The following is a 16187-nucleotide window of genomic DNA, read 5'->3' on the forward strand; positions in this document are numbered from 1 at the left end:
TTTCCATTCCCCGCCCCCCTCTTCTATCTCTATGTTTCACAAATGTCCGCCCCTTGGCCGCCATCTTTGGAACGGGCGAAAGGGCGTCAGGAGCCGCTCTTTAATTGCTCACGCCATCTTTGCAAAGGGCAGCTGGAGTGGGGGGCGGGCTTAGCTAAGGGCCGATCGAGAGCTCGTGACGAGTCGGGAAAGGTCCGTCCCGAGCGGCTGGAAAGGGGAGGCGGCCGCTGCTGCTGAGCTCACGGCTCCGGGAAGGAAAGCGGGAAAGGCGGTACGTAACGAGACGCGGGCGGGGAGGGGCAGCCTGGGCACGTTCTCTTCCCCTCCTGCGCTTGAAATGGGCGAGGGTCTTCCTCGCTGCCCTTGGGTCGCCTCTAGACCTTTGCCTAACGGAAGGCGGGGGTGTCGTCGTCGTCCGTCCCCCCCGGCCCACACAGACGCACACGCGAATTGCCCCGAGGCCGCCCATTTCCACGGCACCTGGGCGGCTCGTGACGTCACTTCGGCCCTGTTTGGTGGAGGAGGAAAGAGAAGCCGGGGGGGGGGCTTGAAGGAGCTCGAGGTGCCATGTACATGGTTCTCTCACCCCCCCCCCATTTAAATCCCCACAACAACCCTGTGAAGTAGGCCAAGCTGAGAGACTGGCCGTGCCAAGGTCACCCCGTGAGCCTGTTGCAGGGTCAGTATATGAATTTGGGTCATTCAGCTTCTAGTCCAGCCTTTGCCAAGCTGGCCCCCTTCCAGGTGTTTTGTACTCCTGCTGAGGCTGATGGGTGTTATAGTCCCAAATGCCTGGATGGGGCCAGGTTGGCGGACTGCTAGAAATACTTTTATCAGCTGTGCTGCTCTTCAGACGCTGCCACCTCCTCACTAAGTACAGTGGTGCCCCGCAAGACGAATGCCTCGCAAGACAAAAAACCCGCTAGACGAAAAGGTTTTCCGTTTTTCGATGCGCTTCGCAAGACGAATTTCCCTATGGGCTTGCTTCGCAAGACAAAAACGTCTTGCGAGTCTTGCGATTTTTTTCGCTCCCCCCCTTTTTTCTAAGTCGCTAATAGCCTTTTAGCCGCTAAGCCTTTAATAGCTGCTAAACCGCTAATAGCGCTAATCCGCTAATAGGGTTGCTTCGCAAGACAAAAAAACCGCTAGACGAAGAGACTCGCGGAATGGATTATTTTCGTCTTGCAAGGCACCACTGTAACTTCATATATCCCCTTCCTCTTTGGTTCACCAGAGAGCGTCCTTCAGTTTCTTCTTGGGATTACCGTATTTTTTGCACCATAACACTCACTTTTTTCCTCCTAGAAAGTAAGGGGAAATGTCTGTGCGTGTTATGGAGCGAATGCCTGCGGGTGGCAGGGGGGATCTTCTGCAGTCGTGAGCAGAGGATCCATGGTTCCCCTTCCTTCCCTCCTCCGTGGTTACAAAGCATGGATCCACATGGATCCTCAGGATTTTTGCATTGGGCTACTCCAAACTCACTGTCAGATCACATGTCTGTGGCCACAGCATGAACCACAAAAATCATATATCCACTATTTCGTTTAGAATATTTTTTTTCTTGTTTTCTTCCTCTAAAAACTATGTGCGTGTTATGGTCTGGTGCGTGTTATAGAGCGAAAAATACAGTATATCTTTTCCCTCCTGCCTACCTAGTCACTGAATTTAATTGCAGCCTTACTCACCATAATAATTGTTGCTTAGCCCAAAGCATACTCAGGTTCAGGCGCCAGGCTACAAAGTTCTTGCAATGGCCAGCTGGAATGCAGCCATTTGAGGAAAAGGAACCCAAAGTTGCTGGTCTTTCAGCAGAGGTGATAGAGAAACCTCACAAAGGTGGTCTTTCTGCAGCAGCAATGAAGAGGCCCTACAGTTGCAGCCCTCCCTTGATAGAACTGCAGAGGGAGGTGATAGCTGAGGGAGGAACCTCATGGAGAGGCCCCGCAGGTCTTTTTGGAAAAAGGCATCACCTTCCCAGTTTGCATAAAAGTCTCTTGCTTTTCGAGTTGAGTAGCTTAGTTTCCGTGTGGTAAGGATGCTTCGTTTGAAGCTGGCCACAGCTGAAGGTGCAGAACGTGAGCAAAAAGTCTTGAGATGGATCTTAAAGAGATGTGTATGATTGAACTCTTTACCAGGCCCAATTACTTTCAGCAAAAGGGGGAGAACCTTGGTGGAAATGGAAGACCCTGATCAGTTGATGTGCAGACATGGTCTCACTACTTGCTACCCACTGATTCTAGACTTCTTATTACTCCATTTTCATTGGTTGCTTAAGATCTGCTTATCTGTAGTCGAAACAAAATTAAAAAATTCCTTCTGATAGCACCTTAGAGACCAACCAAGTTTGTTACTGGTATGAGCTTTCGTGTACACGCACATGTTTTGAAACTCTTATCTGTACCGTTTGGGGGAGAGTAGTGACTTCTACAGATCTGTGGTTCAAATGTGTGCAGATGAGATAAGAATAAAGAAATGGCCTCGGTCCAGTATATCTGAAGGAGCGTCTCCACCCCCACCATTCTACCCGGACACTGAGGTCCAGCACCGAGGGCCTTCTGGCGATTCCCTCACTGTGAGAAGCCAAGTTACATTGAACCAGGCAGAGGGCCTTCCCGGTAGTGGCACCCACCCAGTGGAATGCCCTCCCACCAGATGTCAAAGAGAACAACAACTACCAGACTTTTAGAAGACATCTGAAGGCAGCCCTGTTTAGAGAAGCTTTTAATGTTTGATGCATTACTGTATTTTAATATTTTGTTGGAAGCCTCCCAGAGAGGCTGGGGAAGCCCAGCCAGATGTGTGGGGTATAAATAATAAATGATGATGATGATGCTACTCCTGTATTCTCTAGATCTTGGTAACAGTGCTGTAACTGAAAATAGAAGCAAAGTCCCCTAAACTGAAACCATCTTTTGTAAGGAATCGTACCATTTGGGGAAACTGGCTGACACGTTCTCTTTAGAGAATGCTGTCAATATTAACAACCAGGAAATCTCCAGAAATTCCTGTTGATTTAAGTCTCTGTTCTTTGACGCTTAATGTATTGCACTTTGTTTGTTTTGTTTTTGTTTCTTTCAGGTTCTGCATTGTTTCAGACATGGCTGCTCATGGGATCTCCATGGGCCAGCAAGTGGCAGTGATTTGGGATAGGCACTCTCCTGCTGAAGCTCTGCAAAGTTTTGTGCAGAACATCCGGGCTGCTGTTGGAGTTGAGGGTCATGTATCCGTAGAAAATATCAACCAGCTGCTCCAATGTAAGTGTTGAAAAAGTATTCATTGCTGTGTTTGGTTTCAAGGTCTCATCGTAGCACTGAACCAATACATGTTGGACATCATAGAGTGTTGTGTGCAGAGAAGGAAACAGCACTGAGCTCCTTGTTAAGTCACTAACAGCCTGAGAAAAGCCCTTACTGCTCTTGTGCCATGGCGAAGTTGCTAAACAGGGATGGGGCAGTGACTGCTGTCTCTTTGCCTGTCTGTCAGGCTGCTTGTGACACACAGCAATGACATCCTGTACAACATGGGAAGATTTTGTGGCCATGCAAAGGATGTTATACTTTTTTTAGTGTACCTGGGTTTTTGCCATACAATATGTGAATTGCCTAAGTGTCCTGATTCTGACTGCAGCATGCAGAGGCAAGGAGACAGCCAGAATAACACATTGCAGCCTTGTGTGTAGCAATCTCAAGAAATCTAGAAGTTCTGTTCAGTGACTGACTCAGTAAGAGTTTTCCAAGATTCCCACTTAAAATGGCTTTGAAAAAATACTGCTGAGGTCATGGTGTAAAACCCTATCAGTTATGACAGCATGCATATGTATGTAGAGGGATAATGTGTGCTCTTCTTTTAACTCTTCAGCATCCCATAAGGAATCCAGTTTTGATGTGGTTCTGTCAGGCCTGTTACCTGGCAGCTTGACTGTTCATAGTGCAGAAGTATTGGCTGAAATAGCTCGGATAGTCAAGCCAGGGGGCCGTGTCCTTCTGAAGGAAGTAGTGACGACAGAAACAGGTAAGGGGGTACCTTTTCTCTTACCTCTGGACTGTGGGTGTCAAACATTAATTTGACTGATGGGGCTCTGTTGAGTTTATTTTTATTCATTTTTTCTTTTAACTTTTTATTTGGAAATGCTTTTTATTGGTTTTAGTGAATACATATTAATAACAAAATTCTTTATATAATCAATCCATGAGATTCTCTGAAACTCGTGACTTCCCCCCCCCATCCCTAACATGGGTCCTAATAACATTTTTTTTTACCAATCTACATAATATATTCTCCATATTTTTCATTACTATGTTATGCATAAACCTCATTGCTTTACAAGTGATTCTTAATGTCCCGCTAATGTTTTAATTTGCTTACAATGTTCTCTTAGGTAAATTATTATTTTTCCCCATTCTTTTTTAAAGTCCTTATCCTCTTGATTCCTGAGTCTCCTGGTTAGTTTTGCCCGTGGCTTCGTTGAATTTAAGCTGCCATAGCTTAGAGCTTGTCTACACCTGAGCATGTCAGATGGTCACGGCAGAGTTGGTTTAACCAGGTGTTGATACAGCATCTGTAACTGAATATTACTGGGTATCAGTGGAAGCACTGCTGGAAGTTGTGCGTTCTTGAGTTAAGTTATACCACGTTCAAGCCGGGGCCAATATTCCTGCTTGTGGTGCAAGAGAACAAGATATTTAAACAAGTTAATTCAGTGTTTGACCTAATAATCACTTCCTTATGCTAATTAAGATCAGCTAGAGGGCTTTAGGGATTCAGTTACTGGGAGATTGCTAGAAATAGCCCATTTATATTAGTGAGGGCCAGAGCCCACTATATTTCCTAATTAATTGAATTGATGTCTGGCAGTTCCTAAAGTGATTCAGGAAATGCAAAGAATGAGGCCTGTGGGACACTCTTCTGTGGGACAGTCATACTTTGAGCACTGCACATAGTTGATTATGGATGCTGTTTCCTCCTTGTCCTACACCTCCCAGGTAACAACAATGGGCTCAAGACAATCCCCAAGCTACCTGCAGCTTTGACACTCTCAGGGCTGGTGGAAATAAAGGAGGTACGTATGTGGATATTGAGACTTCTATAGATCATTTATCCCAGAAAACCTAACTATGCACAATATATTTGGAGACAAGAAAGCTTTGGGTTTCCCTAGGGAGCAAGCAAAAGTAGCCTTGAAAATGATTGCTTTGGGTGGCATTCACTGCTAGTCCTACTCAGAGTATACATAGTAAAATCAATGGGCATGGCTAACTAAGGGTCATTAATTTCAGTGGGTCTATACTTAAGAAGGACTTAGTTGAATACTACCATTAGGTTTCTTTGGATGAGGTTTCTACAAAGGGGAAACATATTGTGTGGGTATCATGGTGCTAATGTGCCATTTCTTCTGGGTACTCTGGGATGGATTTGGCACCAGGCTAATACTTTGCTTTGTCTTGTTTTTTAGTTACAGAAAGAGCCCTTAACCTCTGAACAAATCAAATCTCTTCAGGAACGTCTGGGGTTCCAGTGCAATGAAATTTATTCTGTTCAGATGGAAGGCAAGAAACCCAACTTTGAAGTGGGATCTTCAAGTCAACTCAAAATTTCTTTTGTCAAGAAAGAGAGAGGTGAATAGGGATCTCTCCTCTTCACAGCGTAATCTTAGGAAATACATTCACTTGTCCATAGAATGTGAATTCACTCTGTTCTTTAGAAGTCAATATAATAACCAAGGTGGTTACTGACACATGGTCTTTGAAAGCAATGCTCTTTACCCTCTAGCTTATAAGCGTAGTGTCTGTTGGTAGCCTTCATTTCAGCCTCCAAAGCAAATTGCTAAACTAATGATGAACATGTTCACATTGCTTTATATTAGGGTGTGGAATCTACATTCCATTGGCCAGAGTGGTTTGTGGCTTAATTTCAGCCAGCCTTCTAGGTCTCTTGCCCATCATTTGTTCAGTGGGGAGCAATTAAGGGAAAAACAAGCCTTTATGTTGAGCACCCCCTTTCTCTGTAAGAGGATCTGCAAGAAAATCAAAGCAGAAAGTACAATATCTCAGCTGTGGCAGCCCTATTTTATCATGACAGCATCTCACAGAACTTCACAGAGTGATGTGCTTCAGAGCACAGTATAATGTGTTTTCATTGTCATGCCACCACGTTAGAGGGCCACGTAAAGATTTTATATCTATATTGGGAGCAGACCTTATATTGGATGCATTATAAGAGATTTTCCATAGTTAGATCTGAAAATACGCTGAGGTGCTCTCTAACAAAGTTTGAGCTAAAAGTTCCCAAGAATGGATTAGACAAAATATGTGCTATGACCCCACTGTTGTTCTGTTCTCTATAATTCCTTATTCTGTTCTCCTTAGAAAAGCCGGCTGTGGATCCCATGGCTGCAAAGCTCTGGACTCTTTCTGCCAATGATATGGACGATGATGATGCAGTGAGTATGAAAATCACCTAATGCAAGCAAAGGAATGCCCTTACAGTATTTTATACATTTCTCTGTGTTCTGACGGCTATGCCAGTGCCACATTATTTCTGCTGTTTTGTTCTGAGATATCTCTAGGACTGTGCAGAAGCACACCTGGAACAAACATCCCAAAATGGGGACTGTCTTAATGGAGAGGGAAACATATTAGTTTCATATAGATCATGGTGGTCTTCTTCTTTCCAGGATCTTCTGGATTCAGATGAGCTTTTGGACCCTGAGGATTTGAAAAAGCCAGATCCAGCTTCCCTTAAAGCCCCTTCCTGTAAGGACTCTGGAAAGAAGAAAGCGTGTAAGAACTGGTGAGTACTGAAATACAGTGGTACCTCGGTTTTCGAACATAATCTGTTCTGGAAGACAGTTCGAGTTCCGAAACGTTCGAAAACCGAAACCTCAATAGCCCACAGCTATGCCTCTGGATCTTTCACACAGCAGAAGCCGCATAGCATGTTCGACTTCCGAGGCTTATTCGAAAACCGAAGCATTTACTTCTGAGTTTTGGGCATTCGAAAACTGAAACGTTTAACTTCTGAGACATTCGAAAACAGAGGTACCACCGTACATGGACATTCTGGCCCTAAGATGAATTTGATTCCATGGTCTTAGGCCCAGCAGCTTGTTACTCTCAAGAGAAGTGACTTTTTTGTGACATGAACAAATGTTTGTGATGCTGCAAACAAGCTGCTCGAATTGCATGTGGGTTTTTCAGGTTTAGATGTTCTTCTTTTTGTTTTGTTTTTATAAAATTTGCTTTGTATTAACTAGTAGGGATGTTTTATTTATTTATTATGTTTATGTTTTATTATTTATTATGTTTACAAACTTTCTGAACTTTATTGCTTGAGATCAGTTATGCAACTTATCTGAAATAAGATAGTGGGGTGGGGGGTGGAATCAGCAAAATATAGCCTTGGGGGAAATCTAGGTAAAAAATGAAGAGAGTGAACTGCAAGCTTATGTACATCAACTTGGAAATGAATCCACATGGAAACCAGGACTTCCAAATAATGGTACATAAGGTCAGTTTGTTGGAAATGTAGTTTCTCCTAAGTTTGAAACCTAGGCCAGGAGCTGGAATTCTTCAACTAAATTTATTTTATTGAATTTATATACAGCCCTATGCCCAGAGATCCCTAAATAAAAGGGAAGATCTTGGAATTTGCATTTCTCAGTGTTCTGTCCTGTTTGTAGCAGTTGAGATACTCTCTGCTGCACAGCACCGCTGTGATCTGATTGGAGAGAAATAAGAAGTAGCATGTCTGGAGAGCTATACAGACACTCTAAGGAAGAATAAGCCACCCACTGCCTGCTTGCAAACTGTTATATAATGATTTCTTTGTTAAATAAATAGATTTATATGTAGATTTATAAAGCCTCTCCCTTCTGCAGTACTTGTGGTCTTGCTGAAGAGCTAGAGCAGAAGAAGAACAACATACAGCCCAAATCCGCATGTGGCAATGTAAGGATGTACATTTACTTGCTAATCAAAACACTGGATTTATATCTAGGTCAGGAGTGGGGAACCTTTTCACTCTGCTGTGCTGAATCCTTTGGTCCCCCATCACGGCAGCCCCTTTTCATCCTGGCAGGCTGCCTTCCTCCCAGTCACTTGACAGGTAGCATGGTCAGCTTGGATCGGCTAGGCTAGATTCCCTGACTGCCAGCTCCAGATTGTAGCTGATCCTAGCAGGGTTTGAAGCCATTGCAAGTCAGCTGGTTGCTGCTGTATTTGAAACCCGCATTCAGCAAAGATCAGCTACACTCCGGAGCACTCACATGTGCTTTCCGCCATTTGCAAATGCAGAGCAAAGCACGGTGATTTCTGATAGCTTGTATACATGGCAAATTAGTTAAGTGTGTTCACCATAGGTGTACGTGAAGGGTATATACAGTTTCTAACACAGAAGAGAAAGCCATAGAATAATTTGTCACGTGAAGATGTGTTGTGCAAGATGAGTGTAAAAATGTAACTCCTATCTTGCCTGTTCCCCAAGCCATGTGGACTGCTCCCTAAATAGCCTTTGGTTCAGATTTGTTCAACTGCTATGGTTGAGGTGGAATGAGAATTATCCTGGAGGATTATATGCAGCCACTAAAATATTTTTTCCACCTGGGGGTGGGGGGAAATGTGGTGCATTGAGCCTCAATACTGACTGACTTTGTCTCGTTAAGGCCAATTCTTCCCCTCGCCCCTTGAGACAAACTTTGAAGTCATATTTAATGCAAGCCCCTTCCCACTTGGAAAATGAACAGGAACTGTGAAATGTTCCCCTTTGGCAGGACGCTGACTTGGCCTCTCTTCTCCCTGCAGTGTTACCTGGGGGATGCATTCCGGTGTTCCAGCTGCCCTTACCGTGGCTTGCCAGCCTTCAAACCTGGCGAGAAGATCCTGCTGAATGAGAATAACCTCCATGATGCCTAAGAGAGGGACAGAATCAAGCCTCCTTGTGGGGCACATACACAGCTGTTCTTTGCCTTTTTAGGCGGTGCATTGTTTTGCTGCCATAGCTCTCGCTCTGGGAAGGTCTCTAATAAAGGGAAAGGGACTTTAGTGGGATCAAGGAAGACAAGCAGATGGGCTGCTGTAAGCTAATGGGAAAGGCCTGCATTCTAGGCTCATCTCTGACTAGCTGACCTAATACTTGTTCCTTGGTGTCCTGTTCATGAACATAGATTAGTGGACATCGTGGTTTAAAAAAAATGAGTATGATTTAACATTGAGGCACTGGCCATCCTAACATGCTCTATAGACAAAATGGCTATACTGGCAATTGTCTTCACATTATCCTGGGAATTTTGAAGCAGCTTCAAGTGCTGGCTTGTCTTACCAAGAACCCTTTTACGTATATTTTTTGTGGCCAAATGCAGCACCACAAATTACATTTTGGGGGTGGGAGGAGAGGGATTGATTGTGAAATCCCAGTTGCACAGTTATGTGTTCCAGGGTTTTGTGCAACTGAAATGTATGAGGTTCTGAAATTAAACCTGTGAAACTAGCTATCTCATTTCTTCGGTTCTTCCGGTATATCACTGCCAAGAAAACTTCTCTATTGTGGGTGTTGGAGGACTCAGTTAGGGAGAGGGAGATGCTACCTGAGCAGGGGCAGGGTTTTTCTTTGAGCTGGTGACAGTCTTATTGAATGGAGGCTTTTAGGAAGCATTCCTGCTTTCCTTCCCCTCTTCGTAATGTTTCCTTCTTTTAGAAAGGGAAAGCAGGAGGAGAGTCAATTATATGGGCTGGTTCACAGCATGCTTGATGGAGAACTATTTGTTTTGGAGTGTTTTGCTGGACTTCCATAGGGGACACTGATATCCTCTAATAATGTCTGTGCAGGCAGCAAATTGAGAATTTCCAGCAATACTCTACCGTTCCTCTGATGATTAAGGTCCTATGTCACGTAAGTTGAAAGGCAGGCTGAACAGAGATGGATTTAGTGCTTTTCAAGGTAACAGTGGTTGCTTCTTGAAAAAGAAATAAGCTTTGACTAAACCAAGAAATGTTTTGTTCTAGACATGCAGATCCATATGATGGCCCAATTGACACACAACACTGAATCAAACCTTATTTTCAGAGAGAAGACTGTGGTTGCTGCACTCCTCCCCAGTGCTGCTGTGCTCCCTAGCACTAAGCCATGTTCTGGCTTAGCATTGCAGGTGAACCTAGGCATGTGCTTTGTCTCACTTCAGACAAACCATTAGTTGTTGCCAAGGTTTGTTCTTTTTTTGCCACTTGTCGTTTGTCTGGAGCAAAACTAACTACAAGGCCATGTTCAACCAGACCAGGTAACTTGTTCATTTACACTAAACCAAGCAAACTGGGCCATTTTGATCTATCGAGATGAGTGCAGGACAGCAGAGGCTAAATTAATCTGTTTCATTCCCTGCCTTGGTTTGACGTAACAGGGGGATCATTGAGACAATTGGAAAGCAGTTCACAAGTGGTATTGGCCCATTGTGTCAGTATAAGTAGGAATCAGCCAGCCTTCACATGTTGCTTACTTTTCAACCATCATCTCACTTTGCTATGGGGTGCTCAACGGTGTCCAAAGCCTCTTGAACCTTCTTCCCCAAAAACAAAAGAATGTGGAAAACTGGTCCCCTTGGAGACCTATTCATTTTAGGAGCCAGATGGAGTAAAGGTATTTAACTTGTAGAAGTAGCAATAACTTTAAATGCCTTATGTTTTCAAAGAGCTGGGAACTACCTGCTATTTCACCTGCTGAGATGCTGAATTTTCAAACCCATACTGTATCAACTTCAGTCACTGGTATTGGGAAAGGCTTTAGAGCAGCAGATCATTCCCTCCTACAGAGGTTGCTACCGCGGCACCTATGAGTGCTCATGTATCCACAGAGACCTTCACTAGCTCTCCTACTGGAATTGGAACTTGAGAGGTATTCTATGGTAGCCAGTGGAATAGGTGGCTGTGTGGGCTGTGTGCAGTGCCCACAACAATTTTTCTTGTTTGCAATTGTGCCAAAAAGGTTGGTGACCCTTGCTAACTCATTCCTGCAGGTTTCAGTTCCTATGCTTTGAAACTTTAGTGCACAAACTGGTGTCATATAATAGAGGTTAAAATAGGGTGCATTTGACCACTTCCTGCCACTCAGCACTAGACCATCTTACTTAGATCTCTCACCATGGCAGCACCTCTTGACCCAAGCTATTGGTTTGCTGGTTGTCACCTTCCACAAATACGCTTGCAAGGATGGTGATAAGAGCAGCCTATGTAAGGAGGAGTTGAAGGAGTTGATCCAGAACGAGCTGACCATTGGGCCGAAACTGCAGGACGGAGAGATACAGGCATTAATGAAAAATCTGGACCGCAATGGGGACCAAGTGGTGAACTTCCAGGAATACGTCACTTTCCTGGGTGCCTCAGCAGTGATTTGTAATGAAGCTTTGACTTCTTAAATGTACGCCCCGGTGGAGCAAGGTGTCATGGTTCAGGATTATACCTCTGTAGACGATTTCATGTCCAATAAAATTTTAAGTGTTGTAAAAAAAATTAAAATTAGGGTACATTTCTTCAGGTTTTCTTCCTTACTAATTGTGTAATGATTCTTAAAACAGCTTTAAAATGAGGTTGAGTAAAGAAATTTTGTAACACTGAATGATTTTTAAAAAAAACACTCTAAAGAACACTGTTGCTTGTTCAGGGGGTGGCCTGCAAAAAGATTGGTAAAGTTGGGTCCTGGAATTGGGACATGACTTTCTAGGTTCCTATGGAAAACTGTAGTGCAGGCAACCCCAGTGGAAAGCTGGTCTTGAAGTCGGCACTGCTCAGTGTGGAGATTGACTGCACTGCAGAGTTCCTGTTGCAGAATTCTGTAATGCAGACAACCTGCTGAAATGAGGGCTTCAAGCCAGGGCCGGCCAGCTGAACAGTCAAGACTTCAACCCCTGCTTCAGTTCACTGGGAAGTTCCTCTGCAGCACAGTTTGAGCTCAAAGGGGAAAAGGGTTGCCTGGCATGGTGACATCAGATGACTGTGAGTGGCGCCACCTACTAGTCAAATTGGCTCACTGCAGTCCAGGATCCAGCCTGAATTCCCAACACCTGTTCTAAGGTAATGTAGGGATTTCAAGGTAGGCCTGGTCCTTGATGTTGTTATTTTGATTTAACTGCAGCATATTCTTAGAATTTGGTTCTCTATCCAATCCAAATTGGTGTCTTTATTAATTTAGCTGGTCCCTTGGCGTGGATCCTAGTTACTTTGTGTATTTATAGAAAACATAATTCTTCTTTTCTGCATAGAATGCATTATTAATAAATAAGCTTATGTGTTAATGCACTTTTTCCAAACAGAAAGTTTTAATAGCAGCCAATTAACCGGCTAAGTAGCAGGAAAACAATGTTGGTCTTTAATCATGAACTGCTTGCTTGTTCCTACTCCCCCCACCCCTTACCTCTTAAATTCTTTAAATATTTTATTCTGTTGGCATCACTTCCAAATAGCTGATGAGATTAAAACATTAATCTGGTTTTAAGAGCCACATGTTGAGAAGGGAAAAGGAATCCCCAGGTATTTTGGGTGTTTGCTACTTTTTCTTCCCATCGTTCACCAAATAAGCAGTCTGTAGCTACCCTTCCTGCTTCTCTCCCAAAGTCTAGTTAGGGCTTGCCCAGCTTTGGGAAGGAGGGCTCTAAGACCCTGTGCCAGAGTCTTGTGCCTCCTTCCTAAAGCCTGTGCCTCCCTTAGCCAGCTTTGGGAAGGTAGCTTTGAGCTGTGTGTGTGTGTGTGTGTGTGTGTGTGTGTGTGTGTGAACTTCTGGCCTCGCACGCACAGGGTGCTACCAAGGTCCGCCCCTCCTGCAACTGGGTATGGCTTTCGTTTTGTTTATTTTCTTTTATTCCATTTCAGTTCTTTCATCTTAGACCTGCAGAAACCAACATGCCCTCTGGGTCCATTAAGGGTGGGGAGCTGAACATTCATTTATTAAGTGCCTCCTGTCACAATGTGTTCGTTGCGCCCCAGGGGAAAAGACTTATTCAGGGAGGCCACCTATAGAAATGGGGCAAGGCCATCTGTACTCACAAGTACTCGGTGTACAAGATCCTCCACTTCTTTTGGACTACGACTTCCATCTGCACTGTACATTTAAAGTACTACTTTAGCCATGGATTTCCCCCAAGGAATCCTGGGAACTGTAGTTTGTTAAGGGTATTGGGAGTTGTTAGGCAAGACCCCTCATCTCCTCACAGAGCTGCAGTTCCCAGAGTGGTTTAACAATCCACCCTTCTTCTTGAAGACTCTGGGAACTATAGCACTGTAATAAACTACTGTTCCCAGGATACTTTGTGGGAAGCCATACTTGTTTAAAGTGGTGCAAAGGGGGCCTTCGGCAGGTTTTTAAATAAATAAAGGTAGGATTATTTGCCAGGCACAAGCATGTATCTTAAAGAGGATTATAAACTTTGTGCCAGTTTACTACCACTCCCAGATTAACTGAGTGGCTTCCATACAAAAGGCTGTAGCTGTTCTGGCAGGCCTTCATTACAATGCTCAGGGTGGTGGTTGTTTTTTTAAAGCACAGTATAGTTGGCAGCTGAATCTTCACTCATTTTCCTGAGAGTTGTATTAGGTTTGCTTGCATTAGCTGAACGTTGAAAGATTCAGGGCACACAACAGAAAGTGCTTTTTCACGCAGTGAATAAACTTTGGAACTTGTAACCATAGGAGGCAAAAATGACCCACCAAAAGGATTAGACATGGAGGACACGGCTATTGATGGCTACTACGGGTGGCGCTGTGGGTTAAACCACAGAGCCTAGGTCTTGCCGATCAGAAGGTCAGCAGTTCGAATCCCCGTGACAGGGCGAGCTCCTGTTGCTCGGTCCCTGCTCCTGCCAACCTAGCAGTTCAAAAGCACGCCAGTGCAAGTAGATAAATAGGTACTGCTCCAGCAGGAAGGTAAATGGCATTTCCGTGCACTGCTCTGGTTCGCCAGAAGCAACTTAGTCATGCTGGCCACATGACCCGGAAGCTGTATGCTGGCTCCCCAGGCCAATAAAGCAAGATGAGCACCGCAACCCCAGAGTCGGCCACGACTGGACCTAATGGTCAGGGGTCCCTTTACTAGTTACAGTGGCTAATGCCTCTGCATGCCAGTTACCGAAATCACAAATGGAGGATGTGCTGTTGTGTTTTAATAACTATTCTCCTCCTGTGAGTTGTAACATTATTTAGAATAAAGGTTCTCTACAGGCCAGATATTTGCATAGACAGATGACACAGAGTGCCTCAGTATTTGTACAAGAAATAAAACCATGCCATTAATGGAAAAAAAAGTCATTTGAGCTCTGCCCTTCCCAGGTTCTATATCCCCAGCTCAACATGACTTGCATTTGATATCCTTATGATAGGTATTACTTGAGTCTGACCAGTGGCTCATCCAAGTCGCATCTCTATGTTAAATGATATTTATTAAACATTTTAGAATTACAGAAAAAACAAAGAAACAAAGAAGAAGAAGAAACCAAGGAAAAAACAAACAGCAATCAAACAATACAAATCAATCAAAAGCAAAAGCAAAAAGCAAAACCAAAACACCTAACACATCCAAATCAAAAAACAAAAATAAACCACAAAAATTTAAAAACAGATCCAATATTCTCAAATCCTTAACTGTCATTACCTTATTTCATCGACCTCCTCACACCTCCCTTTTTTGTATTCTAGTTATTAATTATCACAGCAAATCCTTCCCATTTTTCATAACATTCTGTCATTAAATTACCTTAATCTATTTTAACCTTATCTTACTATAAAAAACCCTAAAACTTAAAACTTAAGTCTTATTTATACCAATTTCTCATAACCATAACATATTCTTGCATAGTTCTTTTTATCATTTCTGCTAAAGCCAAATAATTTCGTTCCAACATTTTTCTAATACTCATTAATTTTACAAAACAATCCTACATAATTTTTTTTAAAAACTTTCTTCCAATCTACATCCAACGTCTCTTCCTCCTGGTCCCGGGTTTTGTCAGTCCTTTCTATCCCATCCATCTAGTTCATTAACCTGGTAATCTTATGTCCGAGGCCCTTAAGTCTCTTCCATGTCCCTTCCGCAGATCTTCTTCATATTTATACCTGTACTTTACTTTGTCTCCTGGTCCTTTCACTCGTGGAAACTCCAACTTGACAGTATTTTTGTCCCTTCTCGACAGATCAGCCCCTTTTCCATAGTCCACACTGAGCTCCATGTGGTATTTAAAAGCATGTTTCAAGGTCCCTCCAGAGTTGAGGACCCCCACAACCCCCACAACCCCAAACTCCTCACGGCCCATTGCCAGACTTGAAAAGTCAAGACATCCCTGCATGGGGGGGGTCTATCCAGCCCCCAATCTCCAAGCCAAACAAAACTCTATCTCTCCAAATCTGGCTTTTTCCAACTCCATTTGCCAGATCCAACAACTCATGTTCCTGCTGGCCAAGTCACACATCCAAATGAATTGATGCTGCAATGGCCTCAAACGTGAGAATGCAAAGATCTATTTTCCAAAGATGGAGCAGTAAACACCTGCAATCTCCACCCCCCCCCCAAATCTCTGGGTTCATTTCTGAATCTGCAGATAACAGGTCAAGACTGCGCAAGATAGCACTTGAGGAGTAACCATGGGCTGGCAAGAGTAGTAGGACTGGACTCTGGATGAGGGGCAAATTGTCCAGGCACTTGTAGGGTTCCAAAAAGAAAGATCTGAGATGGAAAGAAGACAAAATTCCTACTGGAGAGGAATGGCAAACCAAGCCCTTGGGAGTATACTGAAATGGCAAAAGTGACCTTGACAGATTAGAGAACGGGGAAAAAACAAACAAGATGAATTTTAACAGGGAGAAATGTAAAGTATTGCACTTGGACATAAAAAATGAGAGGCACAAATACAAGATGGGTGACACCTGGCTTGAGAGCAGTACATGTGAAAAGGCTCTAAGAGTCTTGGTTGACCACAAACTTGACATGAGCCAACAGTGTGACGCGGCAGCTAAAAAAGCCAATGCAATCCTGGGCTGCATCAATAGGAGTATAGCATCTAGATCGAGGGAAGTAATAGTGCCACTGTATTCTGCTCTGGTCAGACCTCACCTGGAGTACTGTGTCCAGTTCTGGGCACCACAATTCAAGAAGGACACTGACAAACTGGAACGTGTCCAGAGGAGGGCAACCAAAATGGTCAAAGGCCTGGAAACGAT

General features: G+C 43.8%; 1 protein-coding gene and 1 pseudogene across 3 annotated transcripts; both read left to right on the forward strand.

Annotated features, from left to right (window-relative positions):
* Window positions 1-113: 113 nt before the first annotated feature.
* Window positions 114-9483, forward strand: CIAPIN1 (cytokine induced apoptosis inhibitor 1). 2 transcript variants are annotated; one of them, XM_082233601.1, is made up of 9 exons: window positions 114-271; window positions 3079-3254; window positions 3859-4011; window positions 4983-5059; window positions 5453-5615; window positions 6366-6439; window positions 6674-6789; window positions 7877-7946; window positions 8799-9483. In XM_082233601.1, the coding sequence occupies exons 2-9, from the start codon at window positions 3098-3100 to the stop codon at window positions 8907-8909; spliced, it is 921 nt and encodes a 306-aa protein (XP_082089727.1). In that variant the 5' UTR covers window positions 114-271; window positions 3079-3097; the 3' UTR covers window positions 8910-9483. The 2 variants fall into 2 exon arrangements, with proteins under 2 accessions (XP_082089727.1, XP_082089728.1); XM_082233602.1 differs by lacking the exon at window positions 114-271 and adding an exon at window positions 539-679.
* A 144-nt stretch (window positions 9484-9627) lies between these two features.
* LOC309538252 (protein S100-A6 pseudogene) lies at window positions 9628-11601 on the forward strand (annotated as a pseudogene). Its single transcript has one exon. The product of its transcript is annotated as a protein S100-A6 pseudogene (transcript).
* The last annotated feature ends 4586 nt before the right edge of the window (window positions 11602-16187 follow it).

Source organism: Podarcis vaucheri, assembly GCF_965113315.1.
Source record: "Podarcis vaucheri genome assembly, chromosome: 7".
In the NCBI taxonomy this organism is placed as follows: Eukaryota; Metazoa; Chordata; class Lepidosauria; order Squamata; family Lacertidae; genus Podarcis; species Podarcis vaucheri.